The 19,700-nt window shown below is 34.5% G+C and overlaps 1 protein-coding gene across 6 annotated transcripts in view; it reads right to left on the bottom strand.

Moving 5' to 3' along the window:
- Positions 1-19,700, bottom strand: part of SLIT2 (slit guidance ligand 2) — a 257,772-nt gene that overhangs the window by 217,590 nt on the left and 20,482 nt on the right. For all 6 annotated transcript variants that reach the window (XM_084518845.1, XM_084518846.1, XM_084518849.1 and 3 more), the window contains exon 4: positions 18,867-18,938. In XM_084518845.1, coding sequence (XP_084374971.1) covers positions 18,867-18,938 — 72 coding nt within the window. The remainder of the gene's footprint in view (positions 1-18,866; positions 18,939-19,700) is intronic.

Here is a 19,700-nt window from a genome sequence, read left to right as displayed (position 1 = left end):
TTAAGTTATACTAGCATGTTATAGGACTGCAAAATTACAGTTTAGCTCTCTAAGTAGAAGAATTAAAAATAGTGGTACACTTATTTTGCTAATTAACAATAATGTCAAGATACATTGCTACTAAGAATTTAATAAAAATTGGATTGCAGCTACTTCCTGAGGCTTATGTCGTATCTGTAGCATTGCACCACAGCATGGGATATCAGAACACAGTGGGACTATTTACCCTGTCAATCACTTGTCAATCTATCCAGCTTTCTACAAATACCTCTTGTATTTGGAAGCACTTTCACAAACCTCAGTAATTAAAATTTTTAACACAATGACAGACACATTTAACAAATCTACTAAATTAAAGCTACTAACATGCACAAGGAACAAAAAGTAATGTCATGGTTACCCTTGTGCAATTGGAAGTTACATGTAAAATCACTTATAGTCATTTATTTAAAATAGATATTTATTTTTCAGGTATGATTTCTTTTTTTTTTTTTTTTTTTTTTTAAAGAAAAAAAAGGTAAATGTGTTATTAATAGGGGCAGTGCCTTCTAAGTCAAGCACATAATTTTTATTCTCCTCCACACAATGTTTCCCATAGAAAGTAAAAAAGAAAATATGTATTTTTATACAAAGTGTCTTGGAAATCATTTATAATAAAGCTAGACTAACCAGACTTTCCATTAAGAATGCAGAAAAGGAAATTGTTCAGGAGGAAAAAAGTCATCTTCTCCAGCAAAGACAAAAGTCTAGATATCACTGTGTCTATCAATGGTGAAAGTCACCAATAATTAAGGTCACATCAAAGTTCAGGACACTACAGCAAAGGAGAAAGGATAAAAATATTAGAAATATTATGCTGAAGAAATTGAGAAGACAAAAAGCTTTCACTGTACCCAAGAATCTGATAAAGGTGATAACTGAAAAATGGAAGAAGCATGACTAAACATGATATGCCCTGAGCTCTGACAAGTTATACAAGAAGAAAGTGTCATCAGAAATTATTGCTACCTTATCCATTAAATGATCCTCTATTTCATTGCACCTAATTTTTTCTTTCATTGATCCATGATATTTAAAAAGGAGATTTGACTAGCATGAACTTCCTCCTGACTGCCCAGGAAACTTAAGCTGGAACACTGTCAAATTACAGGTTTAAGTGCATTATACACTGTCAGAGCTTGTGTTGGTGAGGAAATAAAAATTTTGACATGGAAATATTCCCTGTCCTGTGACTCTGTGTTCAGAATTGACAAGCCTGTGTTTCATTAAGAAAAAGAAAACCCTGAAACTCTAAGATCTAAGAGCTGGAGGGAAAACAACAACAACAACAACAAAGTCCATAACCCAAAATATCTGTCCACAAATACAGGAGAAACCATAGCATCTTTCTCCAAATATAAAGTGGATGATGACTCAGGAATTAATACCTGTCATAATTTAGGCGTGCAAGAGAGATGAATGCATGGAGATATTCTTTATTTCTGAAATGCCTTACAGATATTTTACAGCTAAACAACATCCCCGGGAACTATCATCAGCATTTTCAAGTGACCATCTGCAAGATAGGAAGTTATATAATTTGCAATGTTTCTTGGTTCTGGCTCAATGTGCAGGCTACATCACTTGGTGGTATCATCTGCCACTACGTTCTTACAGTCATCTTACCCATTTCACACTGAAAAAAAAAATGTATGAAAAGAGCAGCCAAAAAACTTGGGTAATGAGAACAAATCGAGAATAATGGAGAGATATAGAGTTCAGCTCCCTCAGCCAGAATCCTGTATATGTAGATTACAGAAGTACTGGCTAGTAGTGTCAAAGAAAAAAAAAAAAAAAAAGAGAATCTGGAAGAACTAGAAGGGTTTTGAATTTCAAGAGGTAAGCATGTTACCCCCAGATAGTTATTCACTTTAGAGACTATGTCCAAATACTAGGAAATTGTGTTGATTGATTTATCAGCCCAATTAACTGTAGGCATTAAAGACAGGACTGGAAGCTGGCTCTGATGGAAATGGAAGTGGGGAAGATTAATTTTCTTGTCATTATGAAAAATGCACAGCATCTTTCATCTACAGACACATCACTATTTCTTAAGATTCACATGCAATTTACGGTATTGTTTCCTACATTTTCATATGCTTGCCTTGGCACCAGCTTTCATTAAGATGCTGGCAGTGCCATCTGCAGCTCTGAAAGCATCTCCTCTGTCAACAGCTTGATCTCAGATGACTCACTCAGCTTGGGCTAGCGGGCAAAGAGAAAAGCCTCTTAAGCTGTTGTAAATAAGTCACTCACTGAGCTGCATTGAACACCTCGCAAGGAGGAGTCAGCCAAGTGAAGAGACTGGAAAAACTACCTTTAACAATTTTAAATTCTACCATTGAAATTCAAAATTTTAATTTCTGAAATTCTAAATTCTGCCATAGCCCAGATTCCATTGCAGAATCGTGCATCATAATTCAAAACAGAGGACAGACAACCTCATCTTAACCAAAGCAATACAGCTCTCCCTAACCTTTGGCACAGAAACCCAGAGAACCCGACACGAAATAATCTGCCAGCCACAAGGGCTGATACTCACCACAGGTATCAGCACCATATGGTAGACATCCACCCTACAGGACACAAGCCTATTTAGCAGAGAAGCTAGGCAGAATATTAAGAAAAAGCCAATGTATTTAGTTTATACAGGAATAGTTTACATCAAAAAGAAGGAAAAGGGGTTGCAACACAAATAGGAAAGATCTTTGTGTTCTGTCAGTATTTTTCCCATTCCATAAATCTGCTTTCTGAGTTAGTTTTCAGGTCAGTCTGCCGTGATAGCTACTTGAGGATACAAAAAATTACTCTGGAATTATATAAAGATATTAACTTAAAAAAAAAAAAAAAAAAAAAAAAAAAAGTTTAGGTTAAATTCATGAAGCACCAAGGAGCTCATGAAAGGCTGGCAAGTAACCAGCTCTGTACCCACAAGGGGGAGCCTGCCCTTGTGAATAATCTTGCACTTTGGTAGATAGTTTGTGGTATCGGACAGCCCGCAGGCCTGCAATACAGAACAGAAAACTTCCAGCAAGCTTCAGGCTTTAATCAGGGATGTTTGCATAAGAGGAGAGTCACAGAAGGGGAAGAACAGGAAGGAAGTTGGAAGAAATTAAGAAACTAGCATGCAACTTTCACAAAGAATGCATCTATCTGTCTAAATATATTGATTTTAAAAGGAAAGACCAAGCCCAGAGAAGCAGGAATGGAACACACGTACTCAGAAGATATGTTTCCTTTTCTTATTTATCTTGGTTCTTTTAGTATGCCTCTTCACTTATAATCTGCTTGGAAGTGACCAAATATTTGTTAGTATTTCCACTTTGGAAATATTTATCTTCATAGCCATGGTAATACATTCACATAAAGGCATCAGAGCTGCCAAATTCCTTCATTACAATTTGGATCATAGTGTAGAGGATGGGGTGTTGGCACTTGCATCTCACTGGACCGGTAACAGCAGACACTCATCATCATCAAGTCATTATCACATTTTCCCTTTGTGGATGTGTTTATTTTAAGAAATTCCCATGTGTTCAAACACTACCTAGGCTTACTTCGGAGTACCAATTCTATATAGAACTTCAATGTAGATATTGCCTTACTTTCCCCTTATGGTTCATACATTCTGGAGCGGTTTCTTCTGATTCACATCTCCAACTTCACATCCAAGAACAAAACAAAAAGAATAAAACAAAGACCAAACAAAACCATATTTTTCAAACGTTCTTCAAGCCCTCTCCTTCCCCCCCTCAAAAAAAAAAAAAAAAAAAAAAAAAAAAAAAAAAGCTCACCACGATTCCTTTCAAAACTAGTTAATTCACACCACATTTCTTAAAAAAAAATAAAATAAAAATAATAAAATAAATAAAATGACACTCCTATCTGGAAAGTTTTACGTAGTGTAATCCTCTTTAACCATTACACAATCTCAAAGCACTGCTGATAAAACTACACCCAGCAGGATATTCTAATTAAGGATAAAGCTAAACAAAGCATCAATTAAAATGTGATTTCTGGTTATACAGTATTTTCCACTGGTAAGGAACTGACACCAAAGTCAGAACATCCTTTCAATCTTCCGGACCACCCAACTTTTTAAACTGAAACATTTTTTCCTTTTTTTTTTTTTTTTTTTTGTTTTTAATTTAATTTTATTCATTTAGCTTTTAATTACTGGTCATAACTTTGTTTCTGTATTCCATTTCTTTTCCTAACCGATTTTACAGGAAATAGACCCAGGATTTTCCACATCTGACATTAAAATGAAAGAGATTACTAGCAGATCCAAGCAAATTCATTAACCTTAGAGTATCAAAATAATTATGAACACATACTTGAGCAGTAGGGATACATTGATCATTTTGTCTGTAACTTCTTTGGAAGATACAAAACTACTCTTACTTTTTGCTTAAATACTTGCCAAATTCATGAGACCTGGCACTAGTATTGAGCAGGGTGAGATGTTACACCACTAAAAGGTTTTCTGCAACATTTGCATTTAGCAAAGTAATTGGAAAGTCATTCTGAGTTCAGAAGCCAAAATAAAACACAATGGACAATACGAAGTCATATGACTATAATTAAAAAATGCAAGTAAAATGAACAAAAAGGCAGATTAAGAACAGCAGACTTTCTTACAAAACAAGCTCACCCACAGCTAGATCATGGGGAAAGAAACAAAACAAAACAAACAACAAAAAAAAAAGAGGCAATGAATACTGTTACAAAAAACAAGTCTAAGGTTCCGATTTCAACCAAGTGCACAGTCAAATAATGTTACATTGCTAAGGAACCATGAACTAGAACTCTGGAACTATAGCATCCTTTATCACATTCTTATTCTATGAAGGCATTAAGTTCCAAACACATACATCTAATTCAACAAATAACAATGCAAGATTAATGCAGGTAATATTTACAGATAATATTTATCTTGATTAGTTTCCTTTGGACAAGCTCAAAAATGTTTTTAAGAGAGGCATCTCCAGCTGCAATATATCTTTACTCTGACTACTTCAAAGGCTGTGGATTTTTTTATTTTTATTTTTTTGTTGTTGTTGTTGTTCATATGTTATCATCAAGCAACCTGGTATAGTGGGAAGTGTCCCTCCCTGCCCAAGGTAGGGAGGTTGGAACTGGGTGATCTTTAAAATCCCTTCCAACCCAAGCCATTCTATGATTCTATGTTCTTAAACACCATCATGAAAGCCCAAACAATTACCCTTGCTAATATATTTGCACACTGACATATCACACACTAAGGCCTTGCTGCATGCATAAAAGGCATGAACACTCAAATTCCTCTTCCATGGAATACATGAAGGCAAGTTGTGTTGATGCTAACAGTATTTCACTTCCGTAAACAAACCTTCAAGTCTGTTAGAGGAACAGTAGCATAACCTTGTGATTTTATTTAGATACATTTAGATACAAAATTCTTTCTCCTTTTGTTTATTAAAACATGCAAAAATCCTTGTGTACTCTAATCTGAATTTATTTAGAAGAAAGCATTTGAAATAATACACTAATAACACTTCAACACTTTTCTGCCAGTGTTGGCAGGCTCTTTAGACTGATAGATTCCTTTGTTAAAAGCTATCATGATGACCTGCAGCTCTTGTAAGACAAGTATAACAGCCATCAGCTGATTTCTAATCTACACTGTCAAATACAGTATTCACCACTTTCAGGTAAAAATTTTAGCTTCCCAATGTTTTTATAAGTTTGTACCTATTACCAACTCACTGTCTAGAGCCTATCTAGTAATAAAATGTACCATTTACTAGCAATGCTTGCTCCTTCTGACTATTTCACCATCCTAGTCAAATACATTACATAAAGCATAACAGTGCAAGCTGTCATACTGTAAAATAGAATTAGGCCATTCTCCCCACTTGTCTCCTTTGTGAATAAATTCACTATGAAGACAGATTATAACAGACACCTGCAGTGAATAAAATTCATGGCAAAGAAAGCTTTGATTTCCTGCTCTTGCAGAGTGAATCCAATACCCATTCTTACTCCTAAATGTTAAATTTTGTGAATTTATAATTTCAGCAGACTGTCAAGTTCCACTTCTCTAATAAGAATTGATTGACTTTGGAAGCATTACTAGTATTTTAACCAGGGTACCGACTGTATGCCAAATGATCATTCTTAGGTCACCCATCTCAAAGACTTGCAACTCATCACAGAAATCTTTTCTTGACCAACCAACCTCTTAATTCAATTACATTTCTCTAGTTTTGCTCTTTGTTCTCACTCTGTATATGCACACACAATGCTTCTACTCTGCTTCTATTCAACTGTTACATAACTAAGCTAACAGCACATATTTATTTTAAAGCCTTCCCCATAATTTAAATCCCATTCATTTTTATTTCATTTGGATGAGGAAAAAAAAAAAAAAAAAAAAAAAAAGCTTTTGCAACCTGATTACAAGAACAAACAAAACTCAATTTAGCCAAAATCACGGTGAAATGATTTTAGGCATTGCAATAAAAAATAAAATAAGTAAAATAAAATAAAATAAAATAAAATAAAATAAAAGTGCATATTCCACAACATTAGCCAGAAGAAAACAACCCAACCTCTCCATTGGTTTTGCAGAGCTACATAGTGTAGTTCAATTTTTTTTTGTATTTTCCATTTCCCGTAGTGTCTGTTATACATATGCATAAAACTGCACAATCTTATTGCTCCATGCTGCACTGTAGATTTATGTCTTATTATCACTAAGTGTCATAAAATACCTGTGTCTCCTGTGATCAGTCTTGATTTTGACCTAAGTATTTCACATTTTCCACATACCCCAGCCCATCCACACAGGATAAACAATTCTGGCATACTTCATTTATTTCATGTTTAAATCCCTTATTATTGTTTCCTCTTTTTGTTTTTATTTTTTTTAAATTATCCCTACTAACAAGTTTTATCAGTATGCTGTTTACACAGTCTAGATCAGTCATCAACAGGATAGAAAGACAATGGACCCAATATTTCAGCTCAGCACCTTATCTAAAACTTCAACAGTCTGTAGCACAACTGGCCATACCCCAGCAGCTTTGAACTTAATTGTAAATTAATATGTAAAATTACAAAGTAAAGGTAGCAGTACAATGCATGTTGCAGAATTCACTTTCACGTTCATATGGCACTCTAGGTGAACAAATTTTACTAACAGTACTCTTTATTTTAGACCCCAACATAGCTGTAACAATTTTCTGATTATTTCCTGTCCCAGGAAGTCTCGTAAAATGGTGTAAGATTATGTTCTTTTGCACAAATAAAGCCACTGTTATCAGCCAGAATGGTGACAATGATCTGCTTTGGCAGTTAGACCCCCAAATCTGGCTACTCTCAGTTACAATTTTTTTTTCTCTATGAAATTTAAATGATATATCTACCAAACCTACATAAAAAGCAAATTCAGACAGGATATACCATCTTTGCACTTTGTGTCAGCTGAAAACTTTTGGCTTCTCCACCTCTGCTATAGACAGTGTACCTGGTAAGAAGCAGCAGTCACTCCTATTTAGATTTGGTAGGCTCTCCACTTTGTAAGAGTTCTGTTTTTTCATTTCTATAAAATCACTCTGATATAAGGAGCTTTTTTGGGTGGTATTATTTTGTCCTTTTGTCTTGTAGACATAAGTGATGGAAGAGGTATAAATAATGATAACAAAGAACAACGTAGGAAAAGTTTTGTAAAATTTGACAAACGGAAAAAAACAAAAGCATTTCTTCTATTGAATTTACAAACTCATTACTACAATTAAGGAGGGAAGCCAGATTCTTATTTTTTTTTTTACAAAGGACGCACAATTCATAAAAACCAGAACATGATAAAACCAACTAATCACATACTACATTTAACACTAACGTAGAAGTATTAAGGACCAAACAGGAATTTTCTCTAATTTCAGAAAATATCGCTGCTTTCATGAAGCGTTTGCATATGTTTGGGTGTGTCTTATTTGTAATTCACTTTGATTACTCTCTCTAGTTCTGCTAAGCTTTTCAGATTTTTCCCCCCATGTTAAGATACATATTTACACTCTTTTTTTTCTCTCCATTTAGCCTTTCATATCTTTATACTCTTAGAAGCAGCTACTACAAATACCCTTTCATTACATTAGCTGTTATCCTATCTTTGCAACCCTTCCCTGTGGGCCTTATCGAACTTACAAGATGCAACCTTTTCAGTTTTGAGGTCAAACAGCTACCTAAATCCCTTCCAGCTATCCAGAATTCCTACGAAAAATCCACAGAAGAAGAAAAAAAAGAGGCTTGATGTTTCCTCTATCTCCCTTGTATTAAAGTACTAATAAAAGCATTGAACCACAGCCATGAAACCTCACGCACACTCTGAAGTGCTACCTTATAAAGTGCAAGCAGCCCTTCTGTACAACTCTATGGATTAGACATTCACAATAAAAATAAAAATGTCATTGAACTGTCTGGACAGAAGGGGAAAAAAAAAGAAAGAGGCGAGGATTTTGTCTCTTGTATGCATTACCCTGCAAATCCTCAAGGAGTACTTAACCAAAGATTTACCCCCCATTTCAGCCCCTTCTTTCTCTCCCTTAAAGATTAAGGGCCATGGAAAGAAGCCTTCAGAGCATGGTCCTGTAAACACCCTTGAGCCAGGAAGGGCCTGCACCTGGGCCTGGCTGTAAAGATGAAAAGAGTTCAGCAAGTCCCAGCTTTATTCCCCATGAGGTGGGCCTGAACAGCCGCTAGCAGAGCCGGCCCCTCAAGTGTCTGCAGGAGAGAATAAACTCCGCTCTGTATTCATAAGCAGCCTTTCCCAAATAACACCACCAGCCTAGGCTCCAATAGTCTTACAAGGTTTGAGACAACAGGCTCGGTTGTCCCTTGCAGCAGCCCTTCCTTCAGCTCTCCTCTCTGAGGCCAAACACTGCACTTTGTCTATTTGTGCTCTTCCTTATCCTTACCGTAATGAGAGTCCCTTTAATTGCTGCTTAGATAATCGATGTGGCCTACACACTGGGACTCTGCATCCCACACAGTGCACCATGGTTTCAGCCGAAGTCTGTCTGTGGAAAGTTGTCTGCATCTTCCTGCATACTTACATACTTCCTTACATACTTACTTTAACTATTCACTAGTTCAATAAAACTAAAATCTATTGCAGGACTGTATTGTGAAGAGAAGGTAATGTAAGTATGGGGCAGGGGAAGGCTCTCTTTTATCCCAAGTATTCTTTCACCTGATGTCACAATTTAGAGGAATAGGTATTGCAGAAACTCCCATTAAACACGATGAAAAAATGTACTAGCTGAAAGGGAATACACTGCTTTAACTGCAAACAGTCAAATATTTTCAAGAAAAGCAAATGCAAATACATCTGACAAGCCTGTATCTGAATATTAGGTTTCAATTTAATAAATATATTTAGGGAATTGTGCAAAACATCTCACTGGCAGATAGAACTCACACTGCAGCTGTAATATCTCATCAAGTATTGGATGTTTTATGTCATTTGTGTGGAGAAAAGAAACATCTACTGTATCAGCAGATTCCTAAGTTTTCTTGCTCACTTATTGACATGTGTAAAGGATATGATCATCAGAAAGAGTATACCAAAAAAATTGTGTCATCAATAATTAAATTAATCTGTTCTGTGTTTTTATTATTAACCTACTAACATGCTTTAAAGTTGGGGTTTTAAAGCCTGTCAGTCTGATTAAAAACACGCCTCTAAAAAAAAAAACTCCAAAAAATACAATGTTTCAACCTAGCTGTAATTTCAGTTTTTACTACAGAATATTTATGGAAAAAAAAAAAATCAGTTGAAGAGCAGCTGCTCTTTAACAAAGAACATTTCATCTAGCCTTAGCTCCAGGATGCAAAAAAACTATTCAAACATGCTTTGTAGGAACATTATTGCAAAAAGCATTTGTAGATCGTCATTACAACAAAGAGCATTATTAAGGACCAAGAGCAAATTAAAGCTTTTAGATAGCCTTGACTTTCTTTGATACAATGGAACATATGAAAGTAGATCAGTGCTGCCTAAAGTGGATATGCATTTTTGTAGTAATGTTGCTTCCCTTGCCAATTTACTACTCCTTTTGAAAAATTCAGATGGTAGCTACTACAACCAATGCACGATGTACTGTTTCATAACCCTTCTTCTTATAAAATCTCACATTCCTATTAAGATCATACAGACAAATCTTGCAAAAAAAATTATCTTAATATTAAGTTATTGTAAATTTTTTGTTAATACATTCTATTTTTGTAAGTACTTTTCTATGAAAAATATGAATTCTAGTTCATATACATTCTCTTTCACGTACATTCTCTTTACCAGAATGTACAATTAGGGACATACTTTAAAAGGAAAAACACGTCTCTTGTTTGAATGTTATGTGAGTAACTTTAGAGAAGCTTTAAAACAAATTCAATGCATTTAAAATGCTATATAAATCAACATTCAGGATGAAGGGTCAACAGGGGTTAAACTGTCTGTCCTTCTTGACTACATTCATAAATGTCTTTTCTAGCTGTACTTATAGAAGCAATTGCAGAGTAACTTGGATATTAAAACCTCCAAGGAAACCAACAACCAACAATAAAAGCTGCTAAGAATTTCACAAGTGTTTTTTTTTTTTTTTTTTTTTTTTTTTTTTTTTTTTTTTCCTTAGGTGTTAATTAAATGATCATTTAACACTGAAATGTAAACACGACATTTTCATCTACTGACAGCATAGCCTATTATAAATCCAGGGTAATAAACGTCTTGGTGTTAATACTCTGAACCGAGTTCCCACAACACGCTAAGATGCCTTGTCGTGTCTAAGGTTAAGCATCTAGACACAAAACAAAGATTGTGCCTACTCGACTTCCAGTTCAATTTTCCCATCGCCCAGTGACCTAGGTAACACTTTGAGCAATAAAGAATAAATTTAATTTCTCCAGCATTTTGTGAGGATTAGGAACAATTGTTGGCCTGCAATGACTTTTTATCCTTGGATTCTTTCTCTTCCAGAGCATTCCCCCAGTTCTAATAAAAGAAAATTCTGATGGTTTAAGACACAGAACAAACAGAACTTTAAATTAGGCTTTTTTCAATCAATTGGAACTGTTGGAGGGGAAGCAATCAACCTTTCTTTGGACTTTTCTGAGCTATTCAGTTACGTCAGGCTTTAATCTTCCACTTGCAGAAGAAACCTACCATCATAGGGACAAGTCTCTGTACTTTCACATTTTCCCTTGGCCTGATTTATTCCTCTTTTCTATTTATTTATTTATTTATTTATTTTTAATCAAGATGACATGGCTGCACTTAAACGTCCATTCTGTGCAAGCTGAGACTTACAGATGTCCCCTTTATAACATTTCACACCATGTTTCTGCACCACATAATAATGGCATTTCCTCTGACATGCCTTTTTACTTTTCATTACTTCCTTCACTGAGATTCAGTTTCCTACTTAACTCTTGCCTAAAAGGTTTCCTATATCACAATTTACCAAAGCTTTCATGGTTAACCCTCCACAAACAACCCAGAGACTGATTCCAACTGGACATTAATATGGTTACAGGTGATCCAAAACCAGTTACTTTAATTTTCATATTAAGAAAGCAGTTATCTCAATCCTCCACTTCTTTAATTACTGTCATATCATCAAAAATACAGAGGATAATTATTTTTGCTTGAGGCCAAGGAGGTCGAGGTAACAAGGCCATAATTACTAAAGTAGACTTAATTAATTTGAATACCACCATGTTATTTAAAAGTGCTATGGGTTAAATAAGTAATTATTAATGATTCATGTTTTTACATTAGATATATTTAAATGCTAACAGCAATAAAAGATTATGACTACCACAGACACTTGTGTTGGTCCAGAAGAATCGCTGTAAGCCATATTTGTGTTTCCTTGGTGTTTAACATGATTTTCAAATTAAGATTAAAAGCAACTATAAACAGTTCGGGAATGTTTGTTATAATAAAAAGTCAATAGAAGTATCCCTACAGATGCTTGTTTCTGAAAATAGTAAATTATAGCTTTGGTAATGCAGATTATGTAAAGATTTAATGATATGTCATTTTATCCCACAGCAAATGAAATATCACCATTAAAACAATATATGAAATTGTACTTTTTTTGCAAGAAATAAAGACACATTTAACTGCAACTTAAAGATGCTTCCCAATTATCTCCAAAATTAAAACCAAACATCTATCTTAAGAGAAACAAGAAAAAAAAAATGTTTCCAATTTAAAAAATACCATACTATTCAACTAGCAATGTTTAATCTGAATTTTATATGTTTTATGTTTGGTACACCTTTTTTTCCCCTCCCTGCACTGTGCTGTGCTGCATACGCTGTGCTGTGGAAATAAAAATAAAATAAAAAAAAATAAAAAATCATAGCTGATGAAAAGCCTATAGATTAAGAGACTCTAAAACACTAAAGGGCAGGAAGAGTTATTTAATGTGAAGTTTAAGTAATAATTGCCACAGTGATAATACATTTTACTCTTTTTTTTTTTTTTTTTCTCCCAACTACATTTCAAAAGTTCATCCTGGTTCCACCAACACTTTTACTCAACTAAACCTAAGGCTGAATGCTTGCTGTTGCTAGGATATAACTACTGCAAGTTGCACATGAAATGCATATATATAATTCTAATTTATGTGTTCAAAAAATAAATCACCTGCTGCACTGTACAAGTTTTTGCAGTACTTCCGAAATCTCGATAGCCATCTTGCCATCTGTTACCTTACACAAGTAGAGCTTATGTCTGAAACAAAGCTGTAGTAATATTTGTTTTGCTCACTAGGTTGTAAACTGAGTTCTCAGTTTTGAAACATTACAACAGAGAATGAGAACTGAAGGTAGAGGCAAGTAATAGGACAAGAGGAAAAAGCACACACACACAAGCTAAGCTGCATAAAGCATTCAAGCAAAGCATTCAAGCTCCTGATTTATGTTTCTCCCTAGATTAAAGAATGAACAGGTGACAGAGAAGCAAAAAATAAATAATTAAATAATTAAAAAAAAAAATCAGTTTATAATGTCTTACAGAATTTTGCCTCCTAGATTTTCCATACCAGGAATGAATGCCAAAGAAGAGAGACAACAAACCTAACATGGTAGGCAACTGATTCTTAGTTACTCAGCTCCTTCATATAGGTAATGAACCTTAACATTGATATATTTAATATATATCGCATTGATATATCTAATATATATCGATTGTTGTATTCTTATAGTCCTGTCTTTACTCATGGACTGAAATTACAGCAAAAATAAAATTCACAGAACTGACAGCAGACTTACAGCATAGGGGACCAAATTCACTCTGAAAACATTTTAGATTAGGGCATTAAGACTTCGAATTAGTGACAATGCACTGAGTTAGCACCGCTATGATAATGGCGCATCCACACTGCAAGCAATAGTAATTAGCCTTGTGTGTTAAATTAGGGATTTCCTTTTAATTACTGGCTTATAATACAACATAGCCAAAATTGTACATTTTTTATACATATATGATATTTAGGATCTCTTTGTTAATAAAAATAATTTTGAAAGATATTTATTTTCTAAGAACTATACTTACTGTACAAAAATTATGCTAATAAAATAATGCTGGTAATTAAAAGTTCATCAGTATTAGAACTGCTAAGTTCTTACTGACTTTACTGGTTGGGAACCTATTATTTGTTTAGAGAAAACAATTTAAGCATTCTTGTATTTGAAATTAATCACTACAGTAGAAAAAAAAAGTCATTAATACTGGTGTGATGAAAGACTTGTTTTCATTTATTCTTAAAAGTATAAAATTCAAATCTGTCATACAAAAAAAATAAAAATCAAGTAGTATTGTACAGACTGCTAAAATGGCCCATAACAAACCATAAAAACTGAAACCAATGGCTAAGAAACTCTTTATCAGGAAGGATCTAACAAAAAGGTGAACTATTAATTCATGGAGAGGTTAAAAAAAATCCCCTCCCGCAATATTTTTTTTGGTTATACATCCAGCACACTTCTGCAATAACGCACAGCACACTAATGTCACTGCAGCACACGCACCAGTGGGAACCTACCCAGTACTCTTATCTAGCAGCAGATCCAATACCAATCCGCTTGCAGAAGAGGGATTCACCAGTAGTGCTTTCTGAGAAGGGAAAACTTGCTCATCAATGGATTTTTAACATCCAGAGCCACCTGTCTGCAGTTGGAGTAAGATTTTGGAGGCTTTGGGATAATGAACATTTTTTAATGAGCAATTTCTCTACTCATTAAGGCATTCCAGATTAAAGATAAATGTCTTATTGATAAAATTACTACTGCAGTTTCACTTGCCATGGTTACTATTAAAAAGGATGGGATGTGACAAATCCATGAATTAAGCCTCAAATACAGTTACCTTAACAATGAGACTGGCATCTTAAAAACATTTTAGAAGTCACTGCTTTAGTTGCTTAACATACGCCACTTTTTTTTTTTTAATTATTATTATTATTATTATTTATTTTCCATTCTGATTGCATTTTCCACTCTGACTGCTTTTTACCTTTACCAAGAGAACAAAACCACCCACCACTCAGCAAACACCTAAAGAAGGTATAACCGCAAATGATGCAAATCACAGGTTCCCCTGCAGCAGCTGGAAAAACAGAGCTGAAAGCCGCCCAGAGAACTTTCCTCCTCTTTGCATCAGCCGTCCGCAGCCTTCCCCGCAACAGAAGCGGGCAGCAGCACTTGCTCGCTCGGGGTAGCTGGCTAAATGAGTAATGATGTCGGTCCGGCTGGACAACGGTAACCCTGGCAACTGTAACCTGCAATTCCTGCCTAACCATTGTGGGATTTATTGTGGCAGGGGCCAAAGAGGCCAAGAGTAAAATGAAGCAGAGAACTATGGTGTCTGACACATCTAGTACCACACACTTTAATCATAGCTGGCAGAAATTAATTCAGGAGGAATTTTTGCAAGGGCCCCCCATGCAGCGTGGTTTGTTGTTGCTGCTGTTGCTGTTCTGGCCGAGGATTTTTTTCCAATTTTCTTTTCCTATGTTTAGATTTTTTTAGATTTTTTTTTCTTCTTGTATTATCTGATAGGGTTTTTTTGTTTTGTTTTAAGTCACTAACAGATACCTCAGAACCAAGGGTTTATTAATCAGACTGTATTAAGATTTTTCCTTTAGAGGAGAAATGTCTTATTCACAATGTGTTTCTTTTCAAGCGCGCTGTATCAGATACCTTTCCTTTCTGATATGTATTTAATATCAGACCACATCCACTAGAAATATTGTTTTTTTTTTTCAAAGCCAATATTGTCATTATTAGTCATATAGAAAATATTGGTCAGTAAGGGAGCTTAACCTCATTCCAAGTGCAAGCAACGTAGATCAAAAGGGACAAGCTTTGTGCATGGCATTTAAAATCCTTTATATGCAACTAATTAATAAAGTTATCTTTTAAAACCAAATCCTCAAACAGCTTGGGCCCAGCCTTCAGTATCCTGCAGCAAATGGCAATCAATGAGCTGTGATCTAACCAGCCAAAGTAAGCAGTCAAAATCCATTTGCCTCAGCCAAGCACACACTAGCTCCCTGCACTAAAGCACCATTGCTGATGCTGTACGAGTTAGCTTGAGTGAGCACACAGGTCACTGAAAACAACGCATCCCGCTCCTGCAAGAAAAATACTTGTTGAACAAGGACTTGTGTTACCCCCTGGGATTTACAACAGCACCTATATTTTAACAGTATTGCGTCAAAACAGAGGTTCATGTACATTTTCCTTTGAAAGGGATCTTGCAAGGTAAGATTCATATACCCTGCAGCGCTAGTCATACTATTTTTAGCATACTACTTCCTATTGAAATGTATGTGTCAAAACACCTTTGCAGATAACTCTTAATGAGAGAATCAGTTTCTGCTTTGACTAAAATTATCCATTTTAACTGGTTCCAAGAGAGATTTCTTGGAAGGCTGCTAAATGTGAGAGTAACCTGAAAAATAATTCATTTAATTACCTTTGAATCAAGAGTCTCCAGACATAGGAAATAATGCACTGTCTCTTTTAAACTCTCAACCTATCACTTTCCTTTACTTACACTTCCCATCTGTCAACAAGTGCTTGTAATTTTATTACAGTGTCCTGTAGTTTATGCAGAGTTGGTATTATTTTACAGAGTTCTGTTAATGGACTGGATAAATGGTAATGCTATTTAAACTAGTCTCCTGCTCCAGCAAACACAGCTGCAACTGTACTACTATTTCTAGGCAAACATCTTGACCTGAACATGCAGTGCTCTCTCAACCCGTCCAAAGAGAAATTGGAGCAGACAGCAAAGGGAAAGCATAGCCGGCCGCTGGCGGCAACCAACTGTGTCTAATCATAATTCATATACAGTGTACCCTCTTTCTTTTATATTGCATTTAGACTACACAACAAGCATATGTGCTTCTTCACCTGGCATCTCATTTACAGCCAAGGGTCAAATGGTAATTATTATTCACAGAAGCTCAATAGTATGTTGAAAACTTGCAGTGCACACACTGTTTGATTAGCTGTTAAATGCCAAAAATAAATATTAAACCCAAAGAATATTATACATTTTATTGATCATTGAAGAACTTTAACTGTCCTTAAAAATGTATTTATTTGGATATAAATATGTATAAGCACATACAACAAAAGTTAAGAAAAGATTTAATATTCTTCATAGTGGTCAAACTATATATAATCTGAAAGTTGACCAAGAGCATTTAACTAGCATCAATACTTTTGTAGGACTGATATTTTTTTAATTACAAATTTAGTGTTAAGTGACCACAGATTTTTAGTATCACTTGTATTTTCTTTTAAACATGAATACATTATAACCAGACATTCATTTTCATGGTCTGATCAACAATAACCCTTAGGCAGAGGAAATTTAATACTGCGAAGCTAGTGATCTCTTACTTTCTACCATATACACTATGAGCAGTTGTGTGCTTTATGTCAAAAGATATTATAGATTTAAGACTAACATTTATCAAATATACAATTCTGAATTAAATGCATTCAAGTATGATTTTGCATGAAGTCTACATCCATTTCTTTCCTGCAAATTATGGCTCATTTCAATTTTTTTACAAATTTAGGTAAGAACCTTTACACTACAGTTGGAATAATAAAATGATCATAAATCCCTTTCATTTTCCTTCCTGATGGAAGTAATATCTCCATGATTGCTGATAGAAATTACAGAAGAGACTGAATTGTTAATACATAAAACCACATATGAATATGTTATAATATTATAGCAGTGTAAAAATATTTCTGTCAGAACAAAAGCCTTCAGGAGCTTTCTGGCCTAGTAATTTAACAACTCATTGCATCTACAGGGAAGTTTGGGAAACAACACATGCATCCAAAGCAGAGGGAAGAAACAGAAATACAAAGAACTAAATGTTTACAACAATAATAGAGTCATTTTCAGTTTCCATTTCAAATTACTTCAAGAAGGGAAAAAAAGAACTATTTTGCAATATTAGAACAGAAATAAACACCTAAAAATCAAAGCTGCATTATAACATTTGTTCTCACAAACATTTCCATATACTAAAGTGAAAACATAAATAAGAGAAACCCCACCTTCCTTCACCTACACTCATTTTTTTCCAAGCACACAAGTCATGAAACTCAACAACAATTTCAACAGCAGAACTCTCACCTAAAGCCTAAAGAAATGTGTCAAATACACATCTTCAATTAAAAGATGGCTAATTTTTTCAAAGCCTATTTAAGCATGTCATGTTGTATTCCATTCACACAACATACTACAAAGTTACCTTGAAATTTATTTAATAATAATAAGTGATTGCGTAGATAAATACAGGAATCAGTATCTGAACTTCATTCCATGTTTACACTACAACATAAATTAGTAGATTCTTACAAATTGCCAATGGGTCAAAACATTAATTTAAAAATCTTGCCAAGAGTAAAACATTATCAAACCAAAGAAGAGAATCAAAACAACAACTCATTACCCAATTTGATATATTTTTTATTTATCACAAAGGATTTTATAGCTTTTTTTTTTTTTTTCCTGAGTTTATGTTGCCACCTGTGTTTTCTTTGGGAGAGACATCTCCACAGGCTATGATTTACCAACACTGATTGTCTTGGTTGATCGAGTGTGTACAGCCACAACAGAAACCTCACAAAGTGCTTGTACAGTGCTATGTCACTGGGTGAGAATCTCCATAGACATGCAGCTCATTTAACAAAGGAAACAGAAATGAAATGAAATGAAATGAAATGAAATGAAATGAAATGAAATGAAATGAAATGAAATGAAATGAAATGAAATGAAAGAGAGAAAGAGAGAAAGAGAGAAAGAGAGAGAGAGAGAAAGAGAGAGAGAGAGAGAGAGAGAGAGAGAGAGAGAGAGAGAGAGAGAGAGAGAGAAAGAAAGAAAGAAAGAAAGAAAGAAAGAAAGAAAGAAAGAAAGAAAGAGAAAGAAAGAAAGAAAGAAAAAGAAAGAAAGAAAGAAAGAAAGAAAGAAAGAAAAACATAGCATTCTTTCAACAAGACTTGTTAACAGATAGGGGCATGGATGAAGCAGTATTTTGTTTCATGCAAGTATCTGCATCTATCAGATTCTAAAAAAAAAAAAAATAAAATTTTGCAAAGTAGTCAAAGGAAGTACCCAAAAGATCATTGCTCCTAAATGCATTTTAGCCCTGTCTGAGGCAAAAGACAAAAACCTAATGCATAACAGAGTAACAGATCAGCTCCAAATTTTCAAGAATAGTTATTGGGTTGTGGCTACTTACAGCCTGTATAACTTCGGTGTCCCCAGAAAGAGCAGTTCAGAAAGCAACTGGAGGTTATTTCTGTTTAGGCGCCTTTTGAAAGAAAAAGAAAAAGAAAAGGTTGTGTTAGATTACAAATAAAGTGCTACAGCAATGCAATGCATATACTTTGAGGAGATTCCTGTGCTGTAACAAGCTGATTTTAAAGACCAGAAAGACTATGTAATGCTGGTCCATTAGCGGAGACATGGTCCAGCAGTAAATTCACCATGGACTAATTACATTTTCTGGTTTCCCCAACAGACTGTATTACCTATTTCATTTTATGAAAGATTATTTTGAATTTCTGTAATCAACCACTAATTCAGGACTCTATCCCACATAAATGAGAAAATTAAAAAAATACAAAATCTTCAGAGTAACTTCAGTCCTCCTCCAACTGTGTTCCTCTCAGTATAATGAAGCAAACAAACATTTTGTGACCTTGAAATACTGTTGAAGGGAAAACATAGCAAACACATGAACTTAGTTAAGTAATAAGAGAATAGATCTATATAACCTATTTCAATAACAACAAAAACTGTTACATCCTGATCAAACGAAAGCCAAAAAACTCAGAAAGTCACGACTTATATTTGGCATTACAGGTTTTATTTATTTGTTTTTGGCATATGGTTTTGTCTATAGCTGTAAAATACTCAAAAGTTAAAAAAAAAAAAAAAAAAAAAAAAAAAAGTTGTACAGAAGATACATAAAACACTACAAAAGAAGAATTGGAAATTGGAATTTGAAGATACCTATTTGTCTATTCAGTTTCTCACTGAACATCCTGACCAGGGTTTAAACCTATATAGA

Source organism: Aythya ferina (assembly GCF_964211825.1).
Source record: "Aythya ferina genome assembly, chromosome: 4".
In the NCBI taxonomy this organism is placed as follows: Eukaryota; Metazoa; Chordata; class Aves; order Anseriformes; family Anatidae; genus Aythya; species Aythya ferina.
The sequence above is the reverse complement of the archived record's forward strand: the minus strand, read 5'-3'. Positions and strand labels throughout refer to the sequence as shown.